Raw genomic sequence first — 18,333 nt, forward strand, 5'->3', positions numbered from 1 at the left:
TTCTGAGCCATGTACATGTTATTCTTTGACTTTTTTTCAGGCTTTGCTGCATCTTTATTACAGGTTTACAAGAAGATTAAAAATGAATTTTCGCCCTATATTTTATTAAATGCTGATATCGTGTAATTATTTATATGGCCCTATGCAGTACTAATTGTGTGATGGGTGTATTTTGCCCTCCCCCCCACCCCATTACCAGGTATTCCTGTCATAGTTCTGCAGTTGCATGGATTCTGTAATTCTGCCTGTTCAAGTATTCTGCTGTGGAGTTTTATGGAGACATATTCAAGACATTGAAAATGTTGTACTCCTCTCTAAGTACTCAAAACCAGCAGTGCTTGTTGATGTAAGGGATGTTTTGGTGATGTGTCTAGTTGTATTGCCCAAATGCAGTGTCAGTTAAAAAAAAATAAATCTAGATACATCTGATCACTGTGCGCGCTGTCAGTGAAGATCTAGCTGTGACCACTAGAGCTTGAGCCGGGGTCTAACTAGTGAGAATACATTAATCTTTCTTAAAAAAAAAAGTGTGTGTTAAGATATTTCTTTATTATGCACATGTAATATTGACCTGTCTTTTTTGTCATATTACTGATGAAAGATGTATTAATTATTAGTGTATTCGTATTGCTGATTTTGTATATCTCTTGGTGTCCCTGCTCAGGACATTATTAGTCCTGTGAATTTGATGCAAGCTGCTTGCTGTTAACATCTAACATCTTTCTCTCTCTCTCTCCTGCCCCTTTTTTTTTAGAGGCCTTTGAGTCCTTCCTGCGCTTAGCTGAAAACCACACAAGATCTCTGTTTGAGGCAGCTTACAGACCTATGGCAAAAGAAGCAGCAGAGCCTGTTAAAGAACTTTTTACAGACATCTCCCTCTACATCCTGGGTGCAGAGACTACAGTGGAAAATGCAGTATTACGTTTTTTTGACAGTCTTTTTCCTCTGGTGTATAGTCGGCTAATAAATCCAGGAATTACTGATTTGTCAGAGGACTATACAGAATGTCTTCGGCTTACGAGGCAAGACATAAATCCCTTTGGACACTATTCTAAAAACATGGTTACAGAGCTGTCAAAATCTCTTTGGGCAAGTAGGATGCTCAACCAGGCCCTCAGTCTGGGCACTGAAGTGATAAATACTACTGAACACGCTGCCCTCACCAAGGAGTGCAGTAGAGCTCTAGTGAGGATGCAGTACTGCCCACATTGCCAGGGTCTGACACTAATCAGACCTTGTGTTGGATACTGTCTGAACGTGATGAGGGGTTGCTTGGCCAGCGTGTCAGAACTGGATATGCAATGGAGGGAGTATATCTCCACACTGGAATATCTGACTAATGAAATGGGTGCCTCGCATGATCTGGAAATAGCACTGACGGGAATCTGGAACTCCATCAATGAAGCCATCCTGCACGCACAGTTAAATGGACCACAGCTTTCTGCTACAGTAAGTGCTCAGTGATCACTCCCTATCCCCATTTATAAATTTCATTATTAAATGTTTGAACAAGTTTGTGTTTTCTGTAGATCAGCTTTTGGTTTTCAACCAGATTTTTGTTAACAGTCCATGAAAGTATTACAGATGGGATTCACTAGAGTCTGCACTGAAATAAGAGGAGGGTGGGGGACTGGTGGAGGTAGCTCTAGCTTGTCTGCAGTATATTATAATATTATACTTGGTATCAACAGCATATTTTCATACTCAAAAATATTTGTTGAAACAGCGTTCCCCTGGCATGTATTTGTAATGTATGGAGGCGTTCCATAGGCAATAATGTAGAGGGTTAAAACAGCGTGTTTCTAAATAAATGCAAAGAAATTTACTTCTCTGTAATTTAACAGTCACTTCATTTTTGTGCTGATGATTGAGACATCAGGAAGGTAGTAGAGGTCTACAGTGAGTACCCTCCTCCATTGAAAGCTGGAAGCAGCAATAGGAAAAGTACTTATTTGACAGCATTTACATTAGCAGGAGAACAAAATACACTAAAATAATTCCGTCTTTTTTAAGTGGGAGATTAAGGAGGATATAACTAGGATGTCAGAGTTCTTATTAATAATAGCATCATCTTGACTGATTGATATTCTCGCAAGATGTTGAAAGTTACAGCGGAAATTACTGAAATGAATAATGGTGTATCTGATGACATCTCTGTGAAATGTAACAATGGCTGTCAAAATGTAGTAGTGTGGCCTTATGGAGGAGAAAGCCTAATTTAAAAAGAGAAATGCAGGTGGTTCTCTCTTTCTTAGGGAAGGAATTCTTGCAGAGAACAAATTAGAAGGAAATGCTCAGATCTAAAATTTAATTCCTAGGCTGAACTTGGGTCATCTATTATGTAAGAGAAAAAAAGAGCTGAAAGATTCTGTGCAAAGAAAATATGGCAGGGGTGTTTCTGGACTAAGAACATTTTTTGCCAGGAGAAAATGGCTGTAATTTGTAACATTCCAAGATACCTAGTGCCACAGCTCCCTTCAGTTTAGAAGAGCGGTTAGAAACAGAGTGACTGTATATATGTAAATGATGTTAAAAAATTAATAAATGCCCCCACTCTTAGTAATCTGATAGAATTTTAACTATATCATTTGAAGTGATCTTAGTTCACGTTGCTTGAGGTTCTGCTTTTACTTTACATCCATGACACTCATATCTACTAGTTTGATAAACAAGGATAAATATGAAATATTAAGAAAAGATTTGTCTACTTTCTTGGCCACTATGCTATTGGCCTTGGAGCCTACATGTGGATCTTGCTTCTGCTAATGTCTTGTTGGTAGCATCATAATGTATAACATAAATCAGTGTTAAGTCTGGAACGCATAATGAACAATATTCTTACATCTGCTCTCACTTTCCCTATCAGATTAGTTATATGCAAGTTAGGAAAATGAAAATATATTCTTAATTAATACATACTAGTTTTATCTGAGTATAGATAGATATCTCTTAAATCATCACACTGCTTCATAATTGATTACGCAGTAGTAATTAGGAATAAACTGAAGCTTCCTGACTACTGGCAGCAAAAATGGTCTGACAGATATTTCCTGCGATATATACAACATGCTACAAAATGCTGAATTGTAATTCTGCATGGCATTTGTAAGCCTCTTCATATGCTCTTGTTTAGCTTAATGATGGAGTAAATTGCATACATAATCCAGATGATACCAGGTAATTACAGATGAGTGTATTGCTTCTAGCTGATTTCAAAGTATTACCTCTGAAGTATTTTTGACAATTTTCTTTGATGGATATTCATATCATTTTGTTTGACTTTAGTCTTTCTCAGTTCCCTTGCAGTAACTTTGAAATGTTTTCTTTCTTCCATTCAGAATGCATTCAAAGGTGTTGTTTGAAACTACATTAATTCTTTCTCCCAAGCAAAAAAAAAAAAAAAAAAAAAAGATTGTGTTGGTTTAGGGACTGCTCTGTAGGGTAGCAAAGGATGTTTTCTGTTTGAAAATGAGGACTGTATACCAGTTCATTATTCTCAGTCCTTAGCTTTTTCAGACATCAGATTTCTGCAGGGTAAGATTGTGATGTGAAGACAGAGCATGTTCCACTATTTGAGCAAGTGTTTAGTCTGATGTTGATTTAGAACTTTACTGAGTAGCTACAGAGGATAATCTTTATTTAGAAAATCGAGCCTAATTAAGTTGCATTTCCGTCTCTCGAGAAATGGAAAGGAGTTCAATCTCCAGTTTCAGGATTCCTGTCTATGAGGTGGCTTCTTGGAATCTGGGCCCCAGTTCTCAGTTATACGAGAGTACCCCTTCAGACTACTCTAAGAAGGTTTTGTACTTTATTTTTTCAGAAAAAGATGACTTCTCTTTTTCCTTCACATAAATGTAGAGACCTTGTCCTGTGCATGCTGTTCAGCTTCTGCAAAAATGGAAATGTTTAATGTATGTGTAGTTTCTATTACAAGTGCTGTAATTGGTTTCATTCAATTATAAATAATCCATGGAAAACTCATTCAGGAAAGCAGAGCACTCCTAGTAATTTTCATTTTTCCTGAGGCAGCATTAATTAATGCACCTGCCCTTTTGGGAAATATTTTACATTTTTTAATAGGTAATACAGCTAAAAATTAGAGTTCGTTTTTGAGTTTGCTGCCCGCCTAGATGATAATGAAGAATAAGAAGTTACATTGTTTTCTTTCAAATGAGAAAAAGGACTGAGGGAAACCAATAGAGTGCACAGTGTACTTTCCTCAAATGAGGTTCAGTCAATTATTATAAAATTATATATTAAAAAGTCCTATTTATAGGAAGAGTGCATAATTACAAGAGAGTAACCTCTGCTCATCTCTTCCATTACAGCCAAGAGAATTGCCCCATTTGCTGGGATAGCATGTGTGAAAGGTCACCTTTAAGATATTAGTAACCTCTCCTCAGATTCCTCCAGAGTGTGCCATGCCATTTGTTCAATGATACTGGCTTTCATCCAGCTTACTTAACCTAAAGCAGGCCAGCCACAGTCTGCAGCGTCAGCAATCACAATCATTACTTTCTGGCTTGTCTGCTGAAATCTAATTGTCTTTCATGTTGGTAGGAGCCATGATTGCTTCTTGAAGCCAGATAAAGACACCAAATTTGTTCACTCTTCCTTGTTGTTTTTGAGATTTTCTCCATACTGTTCTTTTTGTGTTTTAAAAGTGAGTGCTGTTTTCTCATGCATGCACTCAGTCTACTGTATTGCTTTAGACCAAACTCTATTTTTGCACCTTTCCTGCTGTTTATTTTTATTCTTTATTTTTTATTCCAAATGGAAATAAAATATCCTCAGTTAAAATGCTTGGAGGAGGAGGATAGACAGTTCTGAAATGCATGCTCGTCTTTGGACCTGGGGAGGTGTATGTGTTTGCTTATTCATTGCAAGCCAAATTCCCTCTCCTCTCCTGATAAGATACTGTAGTCTTTAAAATGCTTAAATTATAATCACAGAAATATTAATTAAAAAAAAAAGTGTAGGTCAGTTCCTGTTGATCAGGAGCATACTGCAAATGTCTTGATTAAAGCAGTGTATGTGAGGGATGCTCTTGTTCACTAGGAGGAGTCCCGTTTTGCTGCTTGTCTATCACAAGTAGTTATCTGTAACAAATACTGTTGGTGCTTGTGCTTCCTTGAATCAAGTTCCAGGAAGGGGGCATTCCTGCTGAGGCACCTAGCAGGTTGAGGGGCATACATGGGGACAGGTAATAGGAACTGAATAACATATGAAGTACAGATGATTTCTGTTGAATCAAAAATGGTTAGCATCTGTCTGGTTGTGCTAACTAAAAATTTGCACCTCCAGTGGTACTGAACATATCCCAGTACCACAGTTTTGGCTTTGTCTGATGCATGGTGGTCTTGCATGCAGATGTAGCACTGCTGACTTTTTTCTGCTCTGGATCTGAAGCAGAGATGGTATGTGAGTGGGTGTCATACTGGGCATACAGTTGCTGTAGATTCAGGTACAGATTCCCTGTTACTTTTGGCAGTTGTGGTTACAAGCAGAATTGCTCCTCTGTAGGACAGAATCATATCCCTGTGTAAAGGAGTGTTCTGAGGTCCAATAACAAAGTGGTTCTTTCATTTACAGAATTATCAAAGTATATTATGTATGCATTTTTGCCCTCGTTGATAAGCTCTGTGATCGTGGGTCCCCTCTGAGCTTCTGGAAATCACAGAATCACAGAACTGTAGGAATCGGAAGGGACCTCTGGAGATCATCTAGTCCACTCCCCTACTAAAGCAGGTTCTGTTCACACACAGAAAAGCATCCAGACAGGTCTTGAATACCTCCGGAGGAGGAGACTCCCCCTATTCCAGAGCTCTGTCACTCTCACAGTAAAAACGTTCTTCCTTCTGTTTGTATGGAACTTCCTCTGTTACAGTTTCTGCCCATTGTCCCTTGTTCTATCCCCATAGAGCACTGGAAAGAGTCTGGCCCCATCCAGTTGACTCTCACACTTCAGATATTTAGAAAGTGCAGGACGGTGTACCCCCATAGTGAGCAATACAGTCAGGCTGGTAACTCTGGACAAGGAGAAAGTTAAGGTACACAACAACTTTTATAGGCCTCAGTCTTTGCTGGTGGCTGCTCTTCACACATTCGTGCAGTCCTTAAGCAGATGGTTTGGAAGGTGGGGACTGGGGGAGCTCTGTCCCTCCTGCTGTAAGAGAAGATCAGGTTTGCTGCCACCTGGGGAACCTGAACATCCATAAGTCAGTCTGTGTGTCCCATTGAGATGCATCCCAGAGCCCTGAGGGCACTGGCTGATGTAGTCACCAGGCCACTTGCAGTGATGATATCTGAAAAGTCACTGTGGTCAGGTGAAATCCATATTGACTGGAAAAAATGCAATGTTGCACCCATTTTTAAAAAAGGTGGAAAGTATAACCTGGGGAAACTATGGCCTGTCAGCTTCACCTCTGTGAAGATCATGGAGCAGATCCTCCTGGGAGCTATGCTGAGGAACATGGAAGACAGGGAGGTGATGCGAGAGAACTAGCATGGCTTCACTAAGAGTACGTCCTGCTTAACCAACCTAGTGGCATTCTGCACTGGTATAGCTGGATCCGTGGACGTGCAAAGAGACACTGATGTTATCTGTTTGGACTTCGGTAAGGCCTTTGACATGATTCCCCGTAATATCCTCCTCTCCAAATCGGAAAGATAGGAATTTGATGGGTGGACTGCTTGATAGACAAGGAACTGGTTACAAGATTGTACCCGGAGGGTGCGGTCAGTGTCTCCATGTCTGGATGGAGATCAGTGCTGAGTGGTGGCCAGTACCTCCAGACCAGTGCTCTTTTATTTCTTAATTGATGACAATGATAGTGGGATTGAGTGCACCCTCATCAGCTGGTGAATAACACACCTGAGGGATGGAATGCCATCTGGAGAGACCCAGACAGGCTGAGCAGTGGGCCCAGGAGAACCTCATATGATTCAACAAATCTAAGTGTAAGGTTTTGCACCTGGGGCATGAGTACTTCCACTATCAGTACAAGCTGAGGGATGTAAGGATGGAGCTGTTGAAAAAGGACCTGGGGTGGATGCTGTTGAAAAAGGACCTGGGGGTTCAGATGGATGGCAGCTGGACATGAGCCAGCAATGTAACCTCACAGTCCAGAAAGCCAACTGGATCTTGGGCTACATCAAAATGAGCGTTTCCAACAGATGGAGGGACATGATCCTGCCCCTCTGCTCTGTGCTGGTGAGACCTCACCTGGAGCACTACGTCCAGATGTGGAGTCCTCAGTAAGGAGAGACATGGAGCTGTTGGAGCACAGCCAGAGGAGGGCCACAAAAATGATTCCAGGGATGGAACACCTCTCCTACAGGACAGTCTGAGAGAGCTGGGACTGTTCATCCTGGACAAGGCTCCAGGGAGACCTCATATCAGTCTTTCAGTATGTAAAGGGGGGATAGAAGAAAGAAGGGGACACACTCTTTAGCAGGGTTTGTTGGGATAGGACAAGGGGAAATGATTTCAAACTAAAACAGGGGAGATTTAGACAGAATATAAGGAGAAAGTTTTTTGCAATAGGAGTGGTGAGGCATTGGCCCAGGCTGCCCAGAGATGTGCTGAATGTCCTGTCCCTGGAGACATTCAGGGTCAGACTGGAGCAAGCTCTGAGCACTCTGTTCTAGTTGTAGATGTTCCTGTTCATCACAGTGATGTTGGATTAGAGGATCTTTAAAGGTCTCCTCCAACTCAAACCATTCTATGATTCTGTGACCTCAAAATGCAGTATTTCTATGAAATAGTGATGAGATCTCTCCTCAGTCTTCTCCAGACTGAAGAGTCCTGAGTCTCTCAGCCTTTGTTGGTATGGGAGATGCTCCAGGCTCCTAATCATCTTTTAGCCCTCTGCTGGACTCTCTCAAGAAGTTCCTTATATTTTTTTGAACTGGGAACCCCAGAACTGGACACAGTATTCTAAATGTAGCCTCAGCATGTCAGAATAAAACGGATCACCTCTCTCAACCTGCTGGCTGTGCTCTTCCTAATGCAATCCAGGGTACCACTGGCCTTTTGGCCGTAAGAGCACACTGATGGCTCGTGGACAAGCTGCTGTCCACCAGAACCCCTACGTTCTTCTCTTCAGATCACAGTGCTTTGAGATCTACCAATCAGCCAGTTCTGAGTCCACCTCACTGTCCACTGCTCTATCCCCTGCTTCCTAAGTTTAATTACAAGGATGCTGTGGGAGAGTGTCACAAGACTTGCTGAAGTCAAGGTACTCAGCGTCCACTGGTCTCCCTGATGTTTTTCAGTTGTGCTCCCAAGGCTTTATAGTCTTTGATTCTGCCCATGTTCTGCCTACCTGCATTGTTTGTGCCCACATGAAAGAGGAAAAAGGAATAGTAGTCTGTACTTTTGATGATCTGTGACATCCTTTCAGGAATGTCACAGGTCTTGGCTCCTGGCAGGCAGCAACCTTCTCAAAGACCCCCTGTTGGGCTGACAGAGGGGAATGTCAGTGTTTTTTAACAGGCAGTCACCTATTATGAGCACCAGTGTTTCTTTTTATATTATCTACTGCAGGATGCCAGTGTGGTTTCTTCCAGAAGATCTGTTGGTCCTGGGTATCATGTGTCTCAATAGATGCAAGAGCTTCATGCCTGTTTTTGGTAGTGAAGCTGTGGGATGGGGTCAAAGAGGAGCCCTGCTTTTGTGCGTCATTGGGGACCAAGGTGCCTTCTTCTCAATATTGTCCCCATTGGAACATATTTATTAAACAACCTACCAGTCTGTCTCTCATTGTCTATAATGCTATGCAGCCTTTTTAACTGCTTTTTAACCTCAGCTCAGCCACCTGCCATGAAAGATCATCCACCTGTGTGCATCAAGTGCAGGTACTTAACCTTGTCACTAAAAGAAGATTCACAGTACACAGTACAATCAGCCATCTGAACTGAAGTCTTCTCACTTGCCATATCTGCCTAGGTGAATGCATCAGACATCCCCAGGGATGAAGCAGAGTTGTCTTAGCCCTCAGGTGATGCCCTCCACTGAACTGACAGAAGTCAAAAGAACTTCACCTGATTCTGCACCTTGCAAGCTAGTCACTGCAATGGATGGCTGCTTCTAGCAGGGCTGAAGCAGACTGCCTGCACGAACTGCTGCACAAACTGCTACAGGTTATGTAAAAGTGACATTCCTTCTGCATAAGTTTTACTGATCCTGAAGAAAGTATGCAGAGGCAAGTTAATGTTCATCCATTTAATAGAGAGGTACTTACATTACTGGGGACAGCCAGGCGTCTGTGCACCCCTTAGTGCTGTGGCCATATATTTGACAGTGGGAGACAATAAAGCATCATGTATCAGGATAAGCAAGGTCATTTTCAGAAAACAGGGAGACTCATTTGCAGGTACAGAGCAGTTCATCACAAACAAGTTTCTTCTAGCTACATGCAGGAGCTAGAGATGGTTTACTTGTGTTCCCAAGCTAGCACAAGCCCTTTCTCACAGGCTAGTCACCTTTTCAGGCCATGAGCTGTATTTTTTCACACACTCCATCCCTTCATGGCTTGATCTGGGACATAGCTTGTTTGAAGATACCTGAGGTGCATTGCATCCTAATCTCACATAAGCAATAGTGTATGCAGAAACTAATAAGACAAATACTAAGACAGAATCCAGTAATGCCAAAACCATTTTTACCACCATGAAGTTGTGAAGGCTACCCAGATAGAAATGGAATCATTTGTTAGTGTTCTGTTTGAATAATTGGAATCTTCATCTGTGTCATCATGTGACTTACATATTTGGAAACACCAGGAATGTATAAACAACCATCTGTGTTAATGATTGCACAGTCCCTCTTGAGCAACAGTTAATATCCTTACTGCCATGTGATTCTGTAGTACTATTTTTTGCATTTGTTCTAATTCCTGGTTAATCAGCCCAATAGCTTGTTGGGTTAAATTTAGTGCTTCTGCAGTATGATTAGCTAATGCAGATAGATACATGCCATTCAGTAGAGATCACTGCAGCTTGTGGCAAGAAGCCAGCCATGGCATATGACCACCAAGCAGTCCATTTATATCAATATCTGATGAGAAAGGTTTGCCAGTTAGTTGGTGTTTGTGGTAATTTGGAGTGTATTGTACTGGATACATAAGGCACCCCCAAGTGCATCATCTAGTCCAATTAAAGAGTAGATGCAGACAGCCGTATTGACCACAAACTCATAAAGAACCCTATGCATAGAAAGCTTACCTTACCCTTACTCAAGTGTAAGGATGAAGTAATATACACCAGCTTTTGGGTAAAGCTTCCATCCACATGTCAGTTCCATTTAAAGAGTTCTCTTCAACAAAATATGGTGTTTGGTGTCTTATCCTCCCATTAAAGGTGAAAGCCAACATACACCATTCCATATTTGGTCTGTGATTGTTGGGTGACAAGGTCATGGACAATTCTGCATTCAGACTTCATCATTATTTTGATTGTCATTTTCATTGAAGGTTGGCTATCTGTTTATGCTTACAGTCCTACTCCATTGAAGAGTTCCTTATGCAATAAAAATCAGAATATTGACAAGTATCTTTAGTCGGCCAGGTATAGAGTACCTGGAGAGATACAGAATCTCCCTTTTCCAATGATGTCCCTTAAGGAGCAAGGATGCTGCACCATTTTGGCATCACATGTACCTGTCACTGCCATTCTACCATATGATTATCTGGTTCAAGGTCAGCAGAGGCAGGGAGCAGTAGAATGTTCATGGTGTCAGTTTATGGCTTTAGACGTTTTTTGGTCTCCCTTATCTGTATCCTAAGTGGTGAAGCCCAAGTGGTTTGTAGCATGCGTAAGGCACTGGGTTGGCCATCTCTTAATACTGCATGTAGCTGTGTTTTCCACTCCTTCATAGATTGTCAGCCCAAGTGCTGTTTTCAAAATGTCACTGTAACTTTCTGTAAGACCTGCTCCACTGGTTTGTATGGTAAGTGAAATCACCATTCAGCATTATTATCTTTCGCCCGTTTCTGTACAGGAGTGCCAGTAAGATGTGATCTTTGATCACTGTCAGTGATTTGTGGGGTCCTTATGATGCCATTAATCTTCTGAGTCTTCTGATTGTATGGGCCTGGTCAGCTCACGGCACTGAATAGGCTTGTAAATAGGCCACTCACTGTATCTACACAGGACAAATTGTATTTTCTCCCCTTAGACCACCAGAAGGGGCCTATGTAGTCAGTTTTCCACTGCTGTACTGGACTATGTTCTCAGGCAAGGTGGGTTGCTGTTTGGGATAGTGGGCATGGTTGTGTCGGGGCACAGTCTTCACAATCCTGGCAAGCCCATATCATGTCAGATGTGTATCAGTGGACCCCAAACTTTTACTGCTGCCCATGTGTCTGGACTTCTTTCTGGCGGGGTAATTGTAGTAGCTTCTGCCAAATAGTTGTGAGAAACTACTGGATCTAATATTTTCTACAATTCTTCTTTTAATGGAGAAGAGGACAAGCAGCTATGTTGATTCAAATAGGTGACCCATCATGCTGCTGTTTCAGATTAGGCTACCCGTGTCTTAGGAATATGCATCAGATCTCTCACCAATTCAGGATGGATAGTGTTTATACTGTAACTTCAGCTGTCTTGCTATTGGTTCCATTGCTTGTAGTGCAGAATATGTGGCTAGTAATTGTCTCTCTATCACACTAAATCGTTCTTCTGCTCCATGCCATGTCTGGGACCAAAATCTTATCAGAGTTGCCCCAATTGGTGCCCAGATCTCACTTGAGTCACAGGCACATCTAACTTGGTGGGGAGAGTGGGGTCAAAAATGCCTTATACCTGTAGCTGTTCTACTGCTAGCCTTGCCTGCTGAAAGGCATCCTGTTGTTGGTCTCAGTCCTACATCTGGCCTTTTTTTACCAGCTGATAGAAGGTTCTTAAGATCTGTGTTAAATGTAGTATGAACAACCACCAGTATCCCAATATATTTAAAAACTCTGGTAGCAATTTTACTGTCTTGGGCACAGGGAATGCTTTTATTTTGTTAATAACTGCATTAGGTAGGACTTTTGTCTTTTGCAACCAGGCAACGCCCAACAATTTGACAGATAATCCAGGTCCCTGTACCTTTTAAAGATTGATGGCCCATCCTTTCTCCTGTAAATAAGAAGACAAAGAGCCTACTGTGTTGTTTATTGTAGATAGAAATGTGGAGGTTAGCATTAAATCATCAATATAATGATATACCTTCATATTAAATAGTTTGTCCGTTAGCCAGGTCCTGAGCTATTAAATCATGGCAGTAGGAAGGACTATGCAGATACCACTGTGGAAGGACTTGAAAAGTCCACTGCCTGTCCTCCTACAAAATAACAGTAATTGCAAAATTCTATTATAATTTAGAGTACCACCTATTACCCTACTTTCCTTGAACTTCCAGAGTAAACATTTGCCACCACTGATGACATATAAAATAGTATATAAAATTACAATGTCTCTCTATTGAATATCAAACAGCCATTCTCCACCTACAGAAGAATCACAATGGGAGTCCCCGAAAAAATTCTTGAGTGCATGTTGGAGACCAACTCATGCCAGTGAGAAAGTGGACAAAGTTCAGTCTGACTGTCCTCGTTATTTCTTATTTATTCCAGATCTTTAAAGAGAAACATTCCATCTTGGGAAGTTTGTTTTATGTTTTTTACCACCTTGATGGTGATGGTGGTACTAAACTGCTTCTTTTGCAGTCATTTGTGATTCGTGGTTGGAGATATAATTAGGAGTTGGAAAGGAACTGTACAAAGAATAGCAGTTAGAATCTAGAGTCATTTAAAAAAAAACACACAGAAAATATAGTTTGACAGTTGGCCTCAGCTGGTTTGTTAATCTCCCATAAGTGGTTTTAAAAATTTTACTCCTACTGCAAAGCAGGAAGCTTGTAGTCAAGAGGAATATCCACATAACTCTTCTGTCTGCATTTCTGTTGTCTACACTTTCCTCCTTCAAGCCATTTTTAATTGGATTCCTCTCTCTATTTATGTTACGTCATTATTAGTGTTTTGATTTTTAATATTAAACAATGATAAAGATGGAACTAGAGATCATTAGTGTTTTGTTGTTGTTTGTTTGTTTCCAATAATACTTCCTTTTTCCATAAACCTTGAGTAGACTTTCAGTATCCTTAACATATAGTGCAACTCAGCATATTTTCTTAGCTAACTGGAAATTGAAAGGATGTATACCTTTAATTCTGAATGAACAAGTGTATAGGTACTTTTTAGTTTTAGTTTAAGAGAGGAAAGAGGCATCTGCCTATGAAATAATATTTGCAGTATGTCCTGAAATGCCTGTGCGATTGCACTGAGCTTGGACCAGAATTTTCTGAGCGGGGAAGAAAGTTGGGAAATAAAATGTAAAGATTGCCACAACTTTTTTGTTAGAAATTCAGCAATTGGTGGAAGGCTTAAGGAAAGTAATTCTGATGGTCTGACGTCATTAGGAATAGAAAGCACAATCTGAGGAAAAACAAAAAAAAAGACCTGACGTGAAAGGTGACCACTTTATGTCATCTCTAAGGAAGAGAAAAGGTAGTCAAATTTGATAAGGAAATGGCAGTATTATGAACAAAAAAGCTTTGTGCTGAGTGATTCACAGCAACAAAGAGTTTCTGTCAGCTATTAATGAACTTCTTGATTAAAGATAATGAACAGTGTCATAAAACACTCTTGGAGACTTGGGAGAACACTCAGAGCTGAACTCATGTGCTTCCTTCCTGAGAGTTTTCCAGTCAATAAGTAAAAGGACAGAACTTAGCGAAGGTAAGAACAGGATGTTCAATGCCTTAGATTGCTGAAAATAACTAAAAATGTACAAGGAAAGCTATGTTTGTGCAATATTTGCACTTACTAAAATGTCATTCCACTTTTTCTAATCACTTGATACTAGGAAATCTCATTTGAAAGCAGAAAATGGAGGAAATGCGTGGTTATGAAGAGATCTGTAGGTGATCTTGAAGCTGTCTAGTATAGTAGTGTTTCATGCAGATGTGATCTGGAAGACACAACCGTTGATGCTAATGTCATGATTTTGCACATTTTATTCCTGCAAACCAGTGTTACATGAGTGTACATCATGTTCAAATGCTTAGTTGATGAGGGATAGAAGGAGACTTTTTGGAAACCTGGCGAATTGCACTGAAGGCACATCTTGTAATGTAACTGCCTACTTTTGTGCAAAAGATGGCTCAAACAGTGGTGTAGGACATGCAAAAGTATGTCTAATTTGAAATTTTATTATATTTGTCTTGGGCTGTGTAGTCATCAAAAGATTACTCCCGTCTAACAATCAGTCAGGAATTAGTTATTTTCTAATGAGCTGTGGAACTGTTTATCTGGAGTCTGCCATATTTCAAGGGGTATAAGCACCTAGTCCTTGGAGTCAGCTTTGTAAGTTTTGTCACATGCTATTTGCTTGATTTAAAAGCATTTTGGTGCTTGAGTACTGTAGAAGTATTTCTGAAAATAATCATCTGAATTGTTTAATGCTTTTGCTTTGTTCCCATCTGTTAAAAAATTTGTCTGGAGAATTAGAGCTCATGTAGTCTTGAATAGCTTTTCAAGTGGATTATAAACAGCTTTGTGGCTTGTTGACTAATGACAATTCTCTTCCATGCAGGTGTTAGATAACGAGGAGTAGCCTGATCTCCTGGTGTTACACATCATCTCAGTAACAATGGAACTGCTTGAAATTTTATATTTACCCAGAAATGTCACTACAAAGAAAGTTGAAATGAAACATTTCCAAATTCTGAATTATCATTAATCAGAGCAAGAATAAAAACCACCACGAAATTACAGTTGAGTTGGTTCTGAAGTACTATCTCACTGTCATGTTATTTGACTAAATACATAGCCAAGAATTTGGTTTTAAGTAAATGTATAAGTTTGCTTTTACAGAAGTTATTCATTTGGATGTTCGTGTTTGCGTCTTACCTCCTGAGCTTAACTACACTATTAGTGAGACATTAATCTGAAGTAAGATAAAAACCTCTTCTCTTCTACTTTTCATTCTTTAAATCTTAAGTTTTTTGTACATGTAAGTTGAAAGTTTTGTTAAACATTCCTACTGGTCAGGTGGATAGATGGAGCATTTTACCAGCTTTTGGTTTGAAACAAGCTCTGATTGAGATTAAGCAGTTGTGGTTAGTGATGGTCATTTGGGACATCATCTTTATGACAAAGGCTTCCCTCTTTGAGAGGGATCATGCTCCATTCTTTCACTTACAACCAAGATACAGTTGTTTGGTCTAGTTTCATTGCCGAAATGCTTTTGGAAAACACTCTAGGTATTAACTCAATGCGTGTCTTTGTGGTCTCAGAAATGTTAAGCTAGTATCTAGGTGAATGTTTTCAGGAGATTTTTTATGCATACGTTTGGTGTTCCACCTGAGTTATGGGGGCATGTTGTAATGTATGGTGCATGGCCAGTAAGCTGTCCAAATGCAGAGAGTAAGGATAGGTTAAATATAAAGCCAAGAAAGAGCAGCCAGCTTTTAGAGTGAAAAGTCATGTGGCACTTAGGGACGTGGTTTAGTGAGCATGGTGGGGATGGGTCAACGGTTGGACCAAGTAGAAAAACTTGCATTGCCTTTTGCATATCTTTTTTTAGGGCACAGGATTAAAAAAAAGTAACATCCAGTAAGTTTCTGAAAAGTACATTTTATTTCTTCTTTGCTGTTTTGTTTTGTTAACAAAGATACACCACTGATACCGAATGTAAATATATTCTTAAAATTGCATAACTTATGAAGCAAGGATCCTTGGTCATTGCAGGAGTCGTGAGCTTGCCTCTGTGTGATGCTAAGCACTGTATTCAATAGCACAGGTGTATGCTATCATGTGAGCACATTAATGTACACACATACATGCTTTTCTTTTCTCCTTCATCTAAGTGAAGCTGCATCTGTTTTAGAATGTAGATAATCAACTCAGTTCTGAAACACTAGTTCATTTAGCAGCTATTTTTTACTAAGAATTACCTTATTAGGTCTCCTATTGTTTCAGATTCAGTTCTTCTTACTAAGGGATTTGTATCTGCATGGTATAAGCAACTTTTCTCAAAACAGCTGCTTTGTTTCATTTTGTTCACCAAACTGAGATTCTGATACTTTTCAGCTCCTTTTGGTTCCAGGAGGATTCATTTCTGTGAAAACAGAGCCAAGTGTAATTAAAAAAAAAAAAAAAAAAAAAAGTCATGACCTATGTAAAATGAATGGATAGAAAGATGCTCATTTTCAGCCCCAAAACAGCAAGCATGGAAAAGTGTGCCCAAGGTCACAGTGTGTGTGTGTCCTGTATGACATTATCCTGCAGCTGTATGAAGAGATGTAGGTACCAAGCTCCGTCTACTGGCAGGATATGAGCTACAGAATTCAAGTACTACTGAAGCCATAATTATAAACCTGCCAAAGGCAACAGTCGTAACTTCACTGAGCACTCTGTGTCTTGCTTGGAATACGATGTTGGTGTCAGCACTTCACCATTATTACAGTTGAAAGATGAAGGATGTAAACATGGTATGAGTCCAAGATTTCGCTTGGGATAATACGTAAATAATGGTACTCAGGATGACAGCTGATGTGCTTAATATTTTAGCAACAGTTGTGTGCACTCTATTCACTGTTTCTACTTTTCTTCCTTCTATTCTGTGCTTCTGTTGTAAGCCTTCAAAGATTGTGTAAATCATCTACTGAAGTGGAATGTTATTTTCTTATACAGAATCAATGCAAACTACAAAAGATGCACAGATTTTCTTGTGGGCCTGAAATTCTGTATTGCATTGCATTAAATGCAGTTGTGGTGCTTTGGAATCTTGGCACTTTCTGTTTGTTGTGGTTAATTTTTGGTCTTAGAAATTAACAAGGCATCAAACAGTGAAGTTGGAGTGTTGCTGGGTTGGGGTCTAGACCCTGGTAAAAAATGCAGCTCTAGCTCAAGCTAGACTGCTCATTATTCATTGTAAGGCATCTAGCTGTGGGAGTGTTAGATGTTTGACAGCGTTGAATAGCTTCCAGTCAGCCATACAAACTACTTCCAGTGAAGTGGAAAGGACCATAAAATTGTTTTAGCAACAGCTGATTCTCTTGAGTCTTTTAAGGCTTTTTTTTTCTTTTTTCTTTAACCATTTAGTTGCCAATGGAAGACGTGTCGTTTTGAACAGTAAATGTTCCTAGATTGTTTGCATGTTTTACGATCTGGAACATCAGCTTTTCCCTAATTTTGTATTTAGCACAATTTCCGTTTTGGAGGGAAAAAGTATATAATAACACTAAAACTAAACTAAACTAAAAAAAACTGAACTAAAAAAAAACCACCAAAACACTGAAATACAAGGAAGCTTCCATGGCGTTGATTGTTAAAAAGCGATTTTTTTAAAGAATAATTTCTAGTCCATTTTTATCAAGTCTTTTGAGCGTTAGTCTATTAACCTGTTGTAAACTGGATTGAGCTTCATGTCCCTGCTCATCATTTTGCAGTTGAAATGTTTACAAACGTAGTCTTTCTTTTGAAAAAAACAGCTTGTGGACTTTGTCGTCTTAAATCTCCAAGGATGCATGTTAATTCTCCCATCTCTTATTACTTCAAGACAATTCCTTTTTTCTCTTGAATAACTTAGATTGTGGATTCAGTGTTTGAAAGAACTTAGTGTGTCCTTACCTGCCAAATGCTTGCTGCTTACTTTATAATGTACTATAGATCGGTCTTGGAGAAACAATCTTCAACTCAAAGTATTTTTAAGTAGTCTGGGAGACACTGTGGGAATAACTTTGGAGGAAACCTGAAAAACTTTGGGTTTTGGAGTGCAAAGGGAAGGTTGAAAATGTTACAGTTTCATTACAGGGACTTTGAGAACCAAGAACTTGGCTAAAAGCAGTTCAATTTTAGTTTGGTGAGTGCAAGGCTTCATTCTGCTGGCAGAAGGTGAGTAAAGGAGATGGGAAGAACGAGCAGAATGGTTAGCTTAGCAGCCATAAAACATGGTGCCTCTTGTGAGGAGCTTTCAGTGTCGTACACTGGGAAAAATATTTCATTCAGCTGGGTACAAACTATTCATATCTTCCTGTTACTGTCTTTTTCCCAAAATGACTTAGGTCATAATCACAGAATTGCAGGGATTCGGTGGGACCTCTGGAGCTCCCCCAGCCCAGCCAAGCTCCTGAAGCAGGTTCCTTACAGCAGGCTGTGCAGGAAGGCATCCAGGCAGGTTTGAATACGTCCAGAGGAGACTTTACCACTTCTCTAGGCAGCCTGTGCCAGGGCTCTGACACCCTCACCATTAAGAATTTCTTTCTCACATTCAGTTGGAACT

The 18,333-nt window shown here is 40.0% G+C and overlaps 1 protein-coding gene across 6 annotated transcripts in view; it reads left to right on the plus strand.

The window, feature by feature from the left end:
• LOC100543530 (glypican-5-like) overlaps nucleotides 1–18,333 on the plus strand; it is a 427,109-nt gene that overhangs the window by 100,854 nt on the left and 307,922 nt on the right. For all 6 annotated transcript variants that reach the window (XR_014885612.1, XM_085233256.1, XM_085233255.1 and 3 more), the window contains exon 3: nucleotides 755–1,449. Coding sequence is in view for 5 of the 6 variants with exons in the window: in XM_085233256.1 (XP_085089382.1) it covers nucleotides 755–1,449 (695 nt within the window). In the remaining variant the exon portion in view is untranslated. The remainder of the gene's footprint in view (nucleotides 1–754; nucleotides 1,450–18,333) is intronic.

This window comes from Meleagris gallopavo, chromosome 11, assembly GCF_905368555.1.
Source record: "Meleagris gallopavo chromosome 11, MGAL_WU_HG_1.1, whole genome shotgun sequence".
Lineage (NCBI taxonomy): Eukaryota > Metazoa > Chordata > Aves > Galliformes > Phasianidae > Meleagris > Meleagris gallopavo.